The 14,412-nt window shown below is 34.2% G+C and overlaps 1 protein-coding gene across 1 annotated transcript in view; it reads left to right on the forward strand.

The window, feature by feature from the left end:
- Positions 1 to 14,412, forward strand: part of LOC107705044 (tetratricopeptide repeat protein 28-like) — a 191,991-nt gene that overhangs the window by 148,469 nt on the left and 29,110 nt on the right. Inside the window, exons 8-10 of the mRNA XM_016439736.1 lie at positions 4,908 to 5,017; positions 12,496 to 12,625; positions 13,980 to 14,198. Of these exons, the coding sequence (XP_016295222.1) occupies positions 4,908 to 5,017; positions 12,496 to 12,625; positions 13,980 to 14,198 (459 nt within the window). The remainder of the gene's footprint in view (positions 1 to 4,907; positions 5,018 to 12,495; positions 12,626 to 13,979; positions 14,199 to 14,412) is intronic.

Below are 14,412 nucleotides of genomic sequence, written 5' to 3' on the forward strand. Positions count from 1 at the left end.
ACAATATATATACATAGATGGCATTATTTTTATGGGAAATCATATATCTTGAATTAATTCCAGTGATGTAATTATCACAAAGCAGTTGCTCATTTGTGCATATAATAATATTGATGCATATTGTGATTGTCTATTTATCTTTACATTTTAAGTCAATGTTGGATTATTTTAATTAACGGTGTGTAGAATTATCCTAGATGTACAACAATTTCCAAAATGTTCCTATTAACAATTTATGAAATCCCATTTTATAAATAGTTAGTTTGTCTTAAATTGAAGTGCAATGTGAACAAGAGCATTAATTCCACCTACAGACACCAAAAAATATTCCTTTATGGTCCTATATATCATTTTTAATACATTTAATATTTGCATAATTAATATTAAATGTGTGCCGTACCCACTGTATATATATATATATATATATATGCACATTTTTATTTATTTTATTTATTTATACAAATTTTTGTTTTATATTTATTTTTATTGTATTCATTTGCATTTATTTTATTGTATTGTTGCTGCACATATATTTCTGTTTGTAAAAACGGCATTAAAAATGATTTCAGACAGATAGATAGACTCAACAAAAGCCATTTCTATTTTTGCAATTAACATTTATTTCTACATACTTTTGTACATTTCTGTTTGTATCTACATATGTTTATTTTGCATTTCTCTTTATTTATTTTGTATATTTATACATACATTTTTTACATTTTTATTTATGTGTATACGTATTTTTATTAGATATTTCTTTTTCTTTTCTTTTTTATTTTTATATACATTTTATTTTGCATATCTGTTTGTTTTTGTTCGCGCATATTTCTTATTTTAGAATTCTGTTTACTTACATTGATATATTTAGATGTATTTATTTTCTTTTTCTTTTGCTATACACATTTTTATTTGTAAAACCTTTATTAAATGGTTGTTGCATTCAATTCAATGTGACACTTTGGCTATACAAATAATTTGCACAGAGGTTTGTAGCTTGCGTTTCATGAGTGAGCCCTAGTATGTGAAACATAGTATATAGCATGCAATGATCATCTCAGATATAAAAAGTTCTTGCACATTTTTAATCAGTCAAATGCAACTTTTGGCAGTCTAATGAAATAACGAGCCAAGAAAGAGATGATAAAACTCACAGTTGATATTGCCATCCATTTATAACACTGGGATACAGTATTTCACGTAAATTACATTTCGAATCATTTACTGTTCCTACTGTTGCTGCAGTATGTAGTATGTATTCTGCGTACAGGATCTTCTGTGTGCTTACAATCACCTCCTATAATATACAGCCAGAGAATTAGCGTATTCCACAATGCAATATGCTTGACATGACCTTTGATTATTTCATTATCTGACTGCCAAACAGTGTGCATACTACATACTACTTCCTGTCAGAATTAATGAGAGCGTCATTTTTAAAGATTAAGGTCGTACTAGTGTAAAATAACACTGTTTACCAATTAGAGACACGCTCTCATATGTATGCATGTATAATTCAGACCGATGTGCTGTAGTGCGGTCGTGTAGATGGTGTGTTTTACCCAACGTTTCTTTTGTTTTGAGTTTGAACTTCACTGAGACGGAGGAATCAAAGTGGGATTGAAACGGTGATTAAAGTCTGTGTTGAATGAGAAAAATCATTTCTGAGGCTTTTCTTTAGATCAGTGCCTGATGAGACCTAAATACCAGAGCGTCCCAACAGCCTTGTCAAAGATTGATGATGAAAAACATGAAAACGGAGAGAATGAAGAGAAAGGAGGAAGAAAAGACAAGGGAATGTTATTTTAGGATGATTAATTTCAGAGAGCTGCAAATATGAATTTAAATACAAGACATACTAGAGCTGCTTTCAACCGATTTCAACCACTTCTGGCTTTAAAGTGCTGAGAGTTTTGATTATGCTTTTATTAAAGGAATAGTTCAGCCAAAAAAAATGCATGTCGTTGCAAACCCACATGATTTTCTTTCATGCAGAGAAACGAGAAGAAATCAAAGAATACAATATATTTTAAAATGTAATTTATTCCCATTTAAACAACTGTATGGCTTAATATTTTTGTGGAAACCATGATTCATTTTTTTTGGAGTCTTTGATGAATAGAAAGTTCAAAAGAACAGCATTTATTTGAAAACTTTTGTAATATTATAAAAGTGTGTCCTGTCACTTTTGAACAATTTAATGCATCCTCACTGAATGAAAGTATTCATTTCTTTCCAAAAATGTCTGACCCCAAATTTTTGAACAGTAGTTTAGTAGAATAAAATTAAAATGTGTTTTCACTAAAAAACACCAAAATGGAAAAAAAAAGACAAAAATGTAAATAGTTATTCTCTGAAAATCTCAAATGTCATTTGTGTTCATATACAGTATATTCAAGCATATTTTCTTACCAAACACAGTATGTTTGATTAATCAACTACTTTAATGGCATTTTTATGACAATTTTTGTCAAATCAATGTTGTTAAAATGAACTAAAACTAATACTAAAATAAAATTAAATAAAAATATTATGTAAAAACTAGGGCTGTCAGTTTAACACGTTAACTTAATGAATTAGTTATGCTGTTAAATTAAATAAAAATATTATGTAAAAACTAGGGCTGTCAGTTTAACACGTTAACTTAATGAATTAGTTATGAAAAAATAATGCGATTGAAATATTTTAACGCAGTTAACGCACTGGCCCCGCCCCAAGACCTGTACGTCATGCTATAATTCATACAGTTGACTGTTGACAAATATGATGCAGGGCAACAGCTCCATTAATTCAGTTATGCCCTATAATTCAAGATACAGTATTGGGGCAAAAATGCTCCTGTTTGAGTTTTTGTCTCATATTTATATCATATGATAAGCGATATCACACGAATGCTGTTTGTCCCAAGTGCAAATGTGATTTTACACAACAGTTCAGTAAATAATAAGTTAATATTGTGTTATATTTTAAACACAATATTGTCTGTTTTTGCTCCATTTTTGCCAATTGACCTGAAAGCATCAGAAATACCCGAGAGAGTTTAGTTTAAATGTCTGTTTGAATATTGTATATTAAATTTAGTCTTCTAGCATTTAATAATATTCTAGGGATGCGTGATATGTATGAGCTGGTTTTTATATACGCTATTGTTTAAAACCACTGCTGTCAGTAAGATTTTTTTTTCTTTTTTTAAAGAAATTAATACTTTTATTCAGCAAAGATGTATTAAATTGATCAAAAGTGACATTAAAGACATTTATGTTGTTTCAAACGGTTTCTATTTCAAATACATGCTGCTCCTTTTAACTTTCTATTCATCAAAGAATCCTGAAACGGTTTCCACAAAATATGAAGCAGCACAACTGTTTTCAACATTGATAATATTAAAAGTGTTTCTTGAGCAGCAAATCAGCATATTAGAATGATTTCTGAAGGATCATATGACACTGAAGCCTGGAGTAATTATGATGCTGAAAATTCAGATTCATATTCACATAAATGTTGAATCAAATAAAATATTTCTTTCTAAAGCTACTATTTGTAATGTCTACTTAATACTTTCTCATTTAACACAGAATAGCTTTAAATAATCTTTTGGGGGTATTTTCACAGCCAAATGTATTTTGCGATTAATTAGATTCATTAATCGACACATCATGTAATTAATGACTAGACTGACAGCCCTAATAAAAACTAAAAAGAATTAGAAATTAGAATTTCTATTCAAATTAGAAATGTGTCCCTGTAAGCTAATTTAAATCAAATAAGTTTAAACTGAAGTACTCAAATTTCTAAAGTTAAAAACAACATAAATAAATTAAAGCTCAAGCGGTTAGTCAACAGAAGAGACAGACGGCTGCACGTGAGTGTCCTGCGTAATACTTGTTTATAGATCTGCTGTTGGAATTATTACTTGCTGCTAGGAAGGAATATTTCGTTTTCTGCCTATTTCTACGTTATATTTTTGTTTGCGTTTGTATTTTTGATTGCACTTTCTGGTAATTATAATAATTGCCCTCGGCTAAGAAGGAGCGCGTGTAATTTAATTGCTCCCTTCCTGCGTTTAAGTGCGAACTGTAGTTTCGATTTGAGGAATTGCCCTGCTATAGACTATTGGCTGTGCTAATTAGAAGACGGATAAAAGCGTCTGCTAAATGACTAAATGTAAAATGTAAAATGTAAAGCTAAACAAAAAAATTATAAAATGACAAAAGCGTATAACAAAATTGCTAAAACTTAAAAATGAAATAAAAAATGAACTGGATATATATAAAAGTTTCAAAATAGCAATACATAATATATAAAAACATATTTAAAAAAGTAAATTAAAGCTAAATAAAAAAATAATAAAAATGACAAAAGCATATAACCAAATTTCTAAAACTTACAAATGAAATAAAAACTGAACTGAATATATAAAAAGGTTCAAAATAATAATAAATAATATAATAGTATATGAATAATGCTAAAATAACACTCTAGTGCACATTGCAAACAAAAAAACTGGATTTTGAAATATTTTTCACTCAGAAATTGCCAGTAAATTTCACAAATAATTACAAAGAAATGTTCATTAAATTAAGCATGAAATGTTGAAGTAGAAAGACTGAAGTAGTATTTTATTGTAAAACCTACTCCTGTCATTTTTGTTTGAATCAATATTTTGGTCCATTTGTCTGAAATTTAGTTATTATTTAGTTATATAAGAAGTTAATGCCAACTATATTTGAGCCCTATATTGCATCAAAGTGAAGAAACATAAACTAAAAGCTATAAAACTCAGATTTTGATGTATTAAAACAAGTGGAGTAGATCAATAAACGGTCATTTTCATGTGAAGTATTCATTGAAAACTCTTCCTGGAAAGCATTTACCTGTAAATTTGTGTTTGTGTGTGTTTTGTGTCTCAGGTCTGCGTCTAGCGGAGCAGCTGGGCCGTCGGGAGGACGAGGCCAAGATCCGACACCGTCTGGGGCTCTCGCTGTGGGCCAGCGGCAATCTGGAGGAATCCCAGCACCAGGTACCGTCCGCTCACACACACACACACACACGCACACACACACACATATACACACACACAGCCAATTTCCTGCAGTCTCCGCACAGATGCACAGGATGCTCATGAACGCTCTTCTTGACAGAGCTCCACTGTCTGCTTCTTCTAATGATGTGCCTGTAGGCAGACGCGCGCGCATATGTGTGTGTGTGTGTGTGTGTGTGTTTCGGATGTTTGTGGACTTGTCATCACCGTCGGACTCTTCACTTGTGACTTCATCATTCTGTGAGGCAATCAAAGAAGCCGAATCTGCTGTTAAGGGAGTCGAGCTGCACAAACACACACCCTCTGCATTTAGGCCCTAATTGATTCAGGCCTGTCAGCCCAAACGAGACCCTCGTCATCAGCAAACACTGCAGCTCAGGGTCTGTTTGAGGAATCACTGCTCCGCTCCGCACCACTGAGAATTCAGATGTAGCTGTGAGCAGGAGCATTAAAGTTAACTAAATCTACAACTAAAAGCATAAAAAACTTTAACTGAAATAAAATATTTTAAAAATTATATTTTTATTGTAATGTTTAAAATGTCAGATGAATATTTCTCATTTTAGTTTAAATGAATGTATTAAAGTAACTGATATATTATATTATTATAATATTTAAAATAGTTTTAATAAAATCAATTGTATTAATTTAATTAGTATTCAATTTTATTATTACTATTTAATTTCAGTTAGTTACCAGATCAATATTTTTTCATTTTAATTTAGTTTAGATTGATGTACTAAAATAACCAAAACTGAAATAAAAATGTTTAAAAAATGATATAGACATTAAAAAACAAAACGAATAAAATGACAAACACAACAAAATTTCCAGAACTTAAACTATAATAGAAAGGGAAGACATAAAAACTCAAACTAATTCTAAATATTAATAAAAACTCTAATAGTATCTCAATAATTCTAAATGAACACTGGTGTTTTGGAGCAGGAATCATATGTGACCCTGGACCACAAAACCAGTCATAAGGGTCAAGTTTTTGAAATGGAGATTTATACATTATCTGAAAGCGGAATAAATATGTTTTCCATTGATGTATGGTTTGTTATGATAGGACAATATTTGGCCGAGATACAACTATTTGAAAATCTGGAATCTGAGGGTGCAAAAAAATCTAAATATTGAGAAAATCATCTTTAAAGTTGTCCAAATTAAGTTCTTAGCCATGCATATTACTAATCAAAAATGAAGTTTTGATATATTTACGGTAGGAGATTTACTAAATATCTTCATGGAATATGATCTTTACTTAATATCCAAATGATTTTTGGCATAAAAGAAAAATCTATAATTTTGACCCATACAATGTATTTTTTGGCTATTGCTACAAATATACCCCAGCGACTTAAGACTAGTTTTGTGCTCCAGGGTCACATATTAGCTCATTTTATTCAAAGAGTCACTCAAAGCTGCATTTTCTTTGTAACTAGAAGCATCAAAATGAACTGTAAAGATAATGATTGTTTCTCAAACAGTCTCGCCTTAAAGCACAATTGATTGAGTCAGAAATGGACATGTTGAAGCGCTCCAACAAACACAATGTTTACACTCCACTTGAACTGCATTTTTACAGTCGAGTGATTCATCGATTATTGCTAAATGGTTCAACTAAATCGTTAGAAAAACAGAAATTGACCTGAAAGCATCAGAAATACCCTAGAGAGTTTAGTTTAAATGTCTGTTTGAATATTGTAGATTAAATTTAGTCTTCTAGCATTTAATAATATTCTAGGGATGCGTGATATGTATGAGCTGGTTTTTATATACGCTATTGTTTAAAACCACTGCTGTCAGTAAGATTTTTTTTTCTTTTTTTAAAGAAATTAATACTTTTATTCAGCAAAGATGCATTAAATTGATCAAAAGTGACATTTATATTGTTTCAAAAGGGTTCTATTTCAAATACATGCTGCTCCTTTGAACTTTCTATTCATCAAAGAATCCTGAAACGGTTTCCACAAAATATGAAGCAGCACAACTGTTTTCAACATTGATAATATTAAAAGTGTTTCTTGAGCAGCAAATCAGCATATTAGAATGATTTCTGAAGGATCATGTGACACTGAAGCATGGAGTAATAATGATGCTGAAAATTCAGCTGCGCATCACAGGAATAAATTACATTTTAACAGATATTCACATAGAAAACAGTTATTTTAAATTGTAATAATATTTCACAATATTACTGTTTTTACTGTATTTTTGATCAAATAAATGCAGCCTTGTTGAACAGAAGTGACTTTCAAAAACATAAAAAAATGGTACCAACCCCAAACTTTTGAACGGTAGGAAATATCAGTCAGTGTTGGATGTTTATTTATTCTAGTCTATTTTAATATTTTAATGATCTAGCACTAAATTAAAAGGACAGTGGTAGATTATTGAAAATATTTAACTCTTTAAAAGCCCATAAATCTGTATTTGATGCCTCATAGATGAGTGTTGCTACATGTGAAACTAATATAAAATGTTTTTTGATGGAAAATATATTAGAAAAAAAATAAACATCCTCATAAAGGTGTAAAAAAGCCCCGCAGGAAAATAATTTCTGTCTGCAGTCATCGAGCGGTAATAAAAAGTGTATTTCTGATCTGAATTAGACATCGCTGTTTGTTTTCCTGAAATATTTTAGGCTTGCTTTGTGGACTAACCTTTTCAATCAATAACATAAAACCAGCCTGAGGTGTACTGAACCTCTGAGATTATTTTTGAGCTCAAAGTGACAGATTTTATTTGATTTCTTTGATGATTTCTGGAGGTCGTCGTCGTCTCAGACGGTGACAGTGATTGTAGTCGTCTCTGTAATCGTCTGCTCGGATCACATTTCATCATGGCCGTCTGGGGAGGAAGGCTCTAGATTGTTCTTCTCCCTCTGTAAATTGCCGAGCGAGTCTTACGTCTCCGGCGCAGAGAAGGATGTTGATCACATATGTGCCGTACGTCTACTGGGAGACGGAAGATTAGAGGATAATGTGTTTAGATCATCGTACAGCCAGTCTTGTCAATTAGGCAGCTGCGCCATTGGGGAGGGACGTGCTTTAGTTCAGTCTGAAAGAGCGAGAAACCGTCAGACTGGAGTCTCACGCGCCTCTGGCGGCAGCTGTCAGTCAAACAGACACGCCACGTGCTACACGATCATATCAGAGACGTTCAGATGGGTGCCGCTTTTGTTAAGACGTCCAGATGTTTGTGCACAGCACTATCTCACAAGGAAACGTCACTTTTGCTGCATTTTTCCTTTGCACCACCAAAAAATGTTTAAAATTCTTTCTCTTGGCTCAGTAACAGTAAAAATATGAGTGATGTTTGTCAATGCAGAAATCAATGCCACAGTGCTAGGGTGTTTTAAATGGTTGCTAGGTTATTGTTAAAGTATTTTCAGTGTTTTTTTACTGTGTTGTCTCTACATATTGCTCAGACCCTCAGGTCATCCAAGATGTAGATGAGTTTGTTTTTTCATCAGGTTTGGGGAAATATCACCAATGGATGCTCTATAGTGAATGGGTGCCGTCAGAATGAAAGTCCAAACAACTGATAAAAACATAATAATCCACACCACTCCAGTCCATTAGTTAACATCTCGAGAAGCCAAAGGCTGTGTGTTTGGAAGAAACAAATCCATCAAGACATTTTTTACTTTAAAACTGTTGCTTCTGGCTAAAATAGGAGTCCATAATCCATACAATTGATTCTTCCATTGAAAAATCTCCTGTTGTCCTCTCACATCAACATTTTTGTTTAGAGCTGTTTTGGACTATTTTCGCTTGTAAACGGTGTTTGATCTGTGCATATTTCTCTCTTGATTCAAGCAAGATTACTTTTTCACTGGAGAAAGCAATATTATGGATAAAGGACTTGTATTTTAGCTGGAAGTGATGGTTTGAAGCTAAAAACATCTTAATAATTGGCTTGTTTTACTAACACCTAGCTTTTGTCTTCACAAGACATTAATTGATGGACTGGAGTGGTGTGGATTACTTGTGGATTATTGTGATGTTTTTATCAGCTGTTTGGACTCTCATTCTGACGGCACCCATTCACTGCAGAGCATCCATTGGTGAGCAAGTGATGCAATGCTACACATCTCCAAATCTCTTCTGATGAAGAAACAAACTCATCTACATCGTCTATGGGCGTGAGGGTGTCAGCAAATGCTAATTTTTTGGTCAAACTATTACTTTAACTTCCAAATGACACACTAAAGCTTTAAGTATGTACACACTCTTGTGAATGTGCATTTGTGTTTGCGTTTACAGAGTGTTTCAGGCCGTAGAGTGGAGAAAATGAAAAGAAACACGAGTCAGCTGATAGTACAGCGTGTGTTTTGTGAGTGTAGTAATAGTAGCTTTTCATGGCTTTCCTCCCTGGTGACTCAGTTTGGTGTGTTTGTGTGTGTGTGTGATGTATAGACAGTTCTGGAGCGCTGCAGATTGCAGATAGAGTGTGTGTGTGTGTGTGTGTGTGTGCTGATGCATTCCGCTCTTAATTGATTGCAGGCTGGCCGTGCTGTATGCTGATGAAGGGCTCTCTGCAGCCGAACCCCTGAGAAACGCTGCATTCCACGGCACAAACACACAAACACACACACACACACACACACATCTCGAAAACACATAAATACTCACACATGCAACATCATGCAGCACTGGGGGCACTAGACTACAAGCTACTCCTCATATGAAGCAGGACGGCTTGACAACTACAGTCCAGCTGTCTTTTTAAAACACATTCAACAGTATTTTTGACTAGTTTAGCAGTACAAATATCTAAATATTCTTTAAACAAGACTCGTTTGCTTGGCGCAGATTGCATAAGATTTTAATATTAATATTTCTCTTTCTAAATGCGATTTCCTTGTTTTAAGTGTAATTGAATTTAACCTCACTAAATTTAGATAGATTTGTGCGTAAAACAAAAAGATAATTGAAAAAAAAAAAAAATTTGTAGATATATTTTATTAAAACCAGTTATTACTTTTATGCCATTTTAAGCTTGTACGTTTGCAAGTTAATTTCTGTTGCTTTAGGAATATTTACATATTTTGTGGGAAAACACAGTTAAAATTGCTTGCTAGAACTACATTGAGCTATTTAATGGGACAATATCTTGATTAATGTATAAATATTAGCTGATGTGGTTTAATTCTGCAGTAAATAGTGTTTTTCAGGCAGAGCGACATCTAAATTCCAGTGACCGCATTAACTTTAAACAACTTAAAAATCTAGAAAACACAATAATTTAGTTGAAAACATAGGGACAAAAAGCGTTTACTAAATATTTAGATTAAAAAAAGAAGACATTGTTGATTGTTGACATTGTTTGTCCAGTAAATCATTTATTTAATCATTAAATCATGCATTTGATCTGTAAATTATATATTTGATATGTGAATTTTGATAAGTGAATAATTTATTTCATCAGTGAATTGTTAATCATTGAATCATGTATTTGATCTGAAATATATTAAATCATATTTCATTTATTTAAGTGTTTATTTAATTAGTGAATCATATAGATTATATTGTTTGTTTGATTAGTGAAACGTTTATTTGATTAGTGAATCATATATTTAGTTATTTATTGTTTATTTGAATAGTGAATTGTTTATTTGAATAGGGAATCATATATTTAGTTTATATAATGTTCATTTGATTAGTGAATCATTTATCTGATCGGTGAATCATTTATTGAATCATTGAATCATGTATTTAATCTGTAAATCATATATTTCATTTATTGAATCATTTATTTGATTAGTGAATCATATATTTAGTTTATTTATTGTTTATTTGATTAGTTTATCATATATTTATCATTTATTTTATAAGTGAATCGTATATTTGATCCGTATATCATATGTGAATCTGTATTTACTGTACATGAACCACGCTAGTGAATCAACCAACTAAAATGAATCAAACATCTTAAAACAAGTTAAGAGGAAAGAGCAAATTTAATTATTGCATGTGCAACCCAATGTGATGAAAAACAGCATTTGGTAGCTCATAACTACAGTATTTGCTGCTAGAAAAGTTACATTGAACGCATTTCTGTTACACTACTGAAAAACGTAAAGTTATAGCATCGCTACTTTTGTTTGTTCTCAAGACGTACAGTGTTGCCAAGTCCACGGTTTTCCTGCGTAATTGGGCTACTTTAATACTGTTGCCGCGGGTTGTTTTTCATGTCCGCGGGTTAAAGCGACCCCTATAACGTGATATTTAGTCCCTGGAGTGCGAATTTTACCAGGGGAACCCTGCCAAAAACTTGCATTTTACCCCCCGGAATGCGATTTTTACCGGGGAGCCCCCCTCGAAATGCGATTGGGCTAGTTTTGGGCTAGTTTTGAGTAGCAATCGGGCGGGTTTTGTTGTGAAAACCTGGCAACCCTGTAGTCAACGTCAGCGAGTCTGTCAACATGCGGTGGCAGCGTCACAGACAGCCGTACGCTGACGGTGTCTTTCCCTACGCCGCTGTGAACGAGAGGTTATCATACGCCAGAAATACCACATCACTCATACCACACACAAACTCGCACTTTCGATTGCTAAACGAGAACCAGACCGGCCGACAAAAACGCTGCGACTTGCAGTCTCTGTGATTCAGACTTCATTTATTTCCACTGCAAACACAACTGTGGAGACGTTCGTGTGCTTAGATTGGTTTTTTGTTGCTCAAAGGCTCGTGTGACAGATAAGCGTTTCATCTCGACTTGCTATGATTTGATTAAAGGCAACAAGAAAATAAGTTTAGAAAGAAACTGGTGTGTTTTAGGTGTGGAGGTCTGCTGCCCTCTACTGTCCATGTCTGAGCGCTGCATCAAAACGCACTGCTCTGGTTAGGCGTCATGTTTCTCCGTAGCGTGATAACACACATGCCAGTGTTTCTGTGGCAGGGCAGGTCAGCGCTTTATTATTAACACATGTGTGAGTAACGCACAACATCTTGTTTTTGCCTCACAGCTGTACCGTGCGTCGGCTCTGTTCGAGACCATTCGTCATGAAGCGCAGCACAGCACGGACTACAAGCTCTCCCTGGTTTTGAGTAGCAATCGGGCGGGTTTTGGCGGGTTTTTCAATTCAGACTTCATTTATTTCCACTGCAAACACAACTGTGGAGACGTTCGTGTGCTTAGATTGGTTTTTTGTTGCTCAAAGGCTCGTGTGACAGATAAGCGTTTCATCTCGACTTGCTATGATTTGATTAAAGGCAACAAGAAAATAAGTTTAGAAAGAAACTGGTGTGTTTTAGGTGTGGAGGTCTGCTGCCCTCTACTGTCCATGTCTGAGCGCTGCATCAAAACGCACTGCTCTGGTTAGGCGTCATGTTTCTCCGTAGCGTGATAACACACATGCCAGTGTTTCTGTGGCAGGGCAGGTCAGCGCTTTATTATTAACACATGTGTGAGTAACGCACAACATCTTGTTTTTGCCTCACAGCTGTACCGTGCGTCGGCTCTGTTCGAGACCATTCGTCATGAAGCGCAGCACAGCACGGACTACAAGCTCTCCCTGTTCGACCTGCAGACCTCCTCGTACAAGGCTCTCCAGAGGGTCCTTGTCAGCCTCGGTATAAATATTCTCCTCCTATTTCTTCCTGTTTATATCATACATTATGCATTCGGAGCACAGAACAGTTTATCTGTGTATGGAAGGATTAATGTACAGTCCTTACAGCAAAGTATAGCGTCTGTCACTCTGCAGGGGTTTGTTTTGCGATACTGACCAGCTGAGTGGAAGTTAAACTGCTTGTTATGTGGCTACACTGCAAAATGTGACTTCTTAATGAAGTCGTTTTGGACTTGTTTACTAGTTAAAATCTTTGAAACGAGATATATTTATTTATTAGTGTATTTTGTTTTTACTGCACTGGCTGATTTTTCACTTGTTTTTAACTTGTGGAAATGTGAAAAATATATTATGCAATGTTGCTTCTGAAGCAAGTTGATGTTTTTTTGAGGACTTTTAGATCAAAAATACTCATTAAAATAGGAGTTTTTGCCGTGTACTCGCCAGTAAATCAATAAATAGACACTACCATTCAAAAGTTTGTGGTCGGTGAGATTTTTATGTTTTGAAAGCAGTCTCTTAAGCTCACCAACGCTGTATTGTGAAACATTTTTATAATTCAAATGAGCTGTTTTCTATTTGAATGCATTTTAAAATGTCATTTATTTCTGTGATGCAAAGCTGAATTTTCAGCATCATTACTCCAGTCTTCAGTGTCACATGATTCTTCAGAAATCATTCTAATATGCTGATTTGCTGCTCAAGAAATAGTTCTTATTATAAATATAAAAATAAAAAAAACAGTTGTGCTGCTCCATATTTTTGTGGAAACTGATACATTTTTAGATTAAAAAATTAAATATTATTTAAAAAAATTAAACTTAGATAAAGAAAAATTATTAAAAGAACCACATTTATTTGAAATATAAATCTTTTATAACATTATAAAGTCTCTACTGTCAAGTTTAAACATTTGTATGTGTTCTTGCTGAAAAAAAGTATTAATTTCTTACTGAAAACATCTTATTAACCCAAACTTTTGAATGGTAGTGTATATATTGATCTGTTTTTTTCCCGTTTTTCCGTATAATAAATGTATACACAGGCTGGCAAGATCCAAAAAGCATCATGAAAACACAGTAAAAGCAGCTCCTGTGCCAGTTTTCTGAAGTTATATAATGGCTTTGTGTGATGAACAGACCAAAATGAAGTAACGCTCCACCAGTTGAGCACATAAAGTTTATTTTGGCCATTATGATGACCTGTGGTAGAAATCATGAAATCACTGTTTTCTGTGGCCTGCAGTTCATTGCATATGCATTAAACGCTCAAAGACCTCTGGAAATAAAGTTAGAAGCGCTTGCATGTATTCCTGTGTTTATGAAGACCAACGCTGACCTCTGACCTCTGCTCAGGTCACCATGATGAAGCTCTGGCCGTGGCGGAGCGTGGACGCACTCGGGCCTTTGCTGACCTGCTGGTGGAGAGACAGACAGGCCAGCAGGACTCTGACCCCTACACCCCCGTGACGGTGGAGCACATCCTGGACACTGTGAATGGGCAGCGGGCGCTGGTGCTCTACTTCTCTCTGGCAGCAGGATACCTGTACAGCTGGCTCCTGGCCCCCGGCTCCGGTAAGACACTCCGGTTCAAACCTCACAAAGCGTTGATTAATGAACTCCCAACATGCCCTTGCACAAGCCCAAATACCAAGTAACGTTCTGCATAACTTTATGCGGTCTTAAAGAAATATCACAAAAGAGGATTAAGGGCCTTATGAAGTATGTTTAATTTTTTCCTTTTTCAATTTTCTGGATTCTGTTTTTGTTGTTGCTGTTGTTTTTCATT

The sequence above is a fragment of the Sinocyclocheilus anshuiensis genome, unplaced genomic scaffold (assembly GCF_001515605.1).
Source record: "Sinocyclocheilus anshuiensis isolate Anshui unplaced genomic scaffold, SAMN03320099.WGS_v1.1 scaffold269, whole genome shotgun sequence".
NCBI lineage: Eukaryota > Metazoa > Chordata > Actinopteri > Cypriniformes > Cyprinidae > Sinocyclocheilus > Sinocyclocheilus anshuiensis.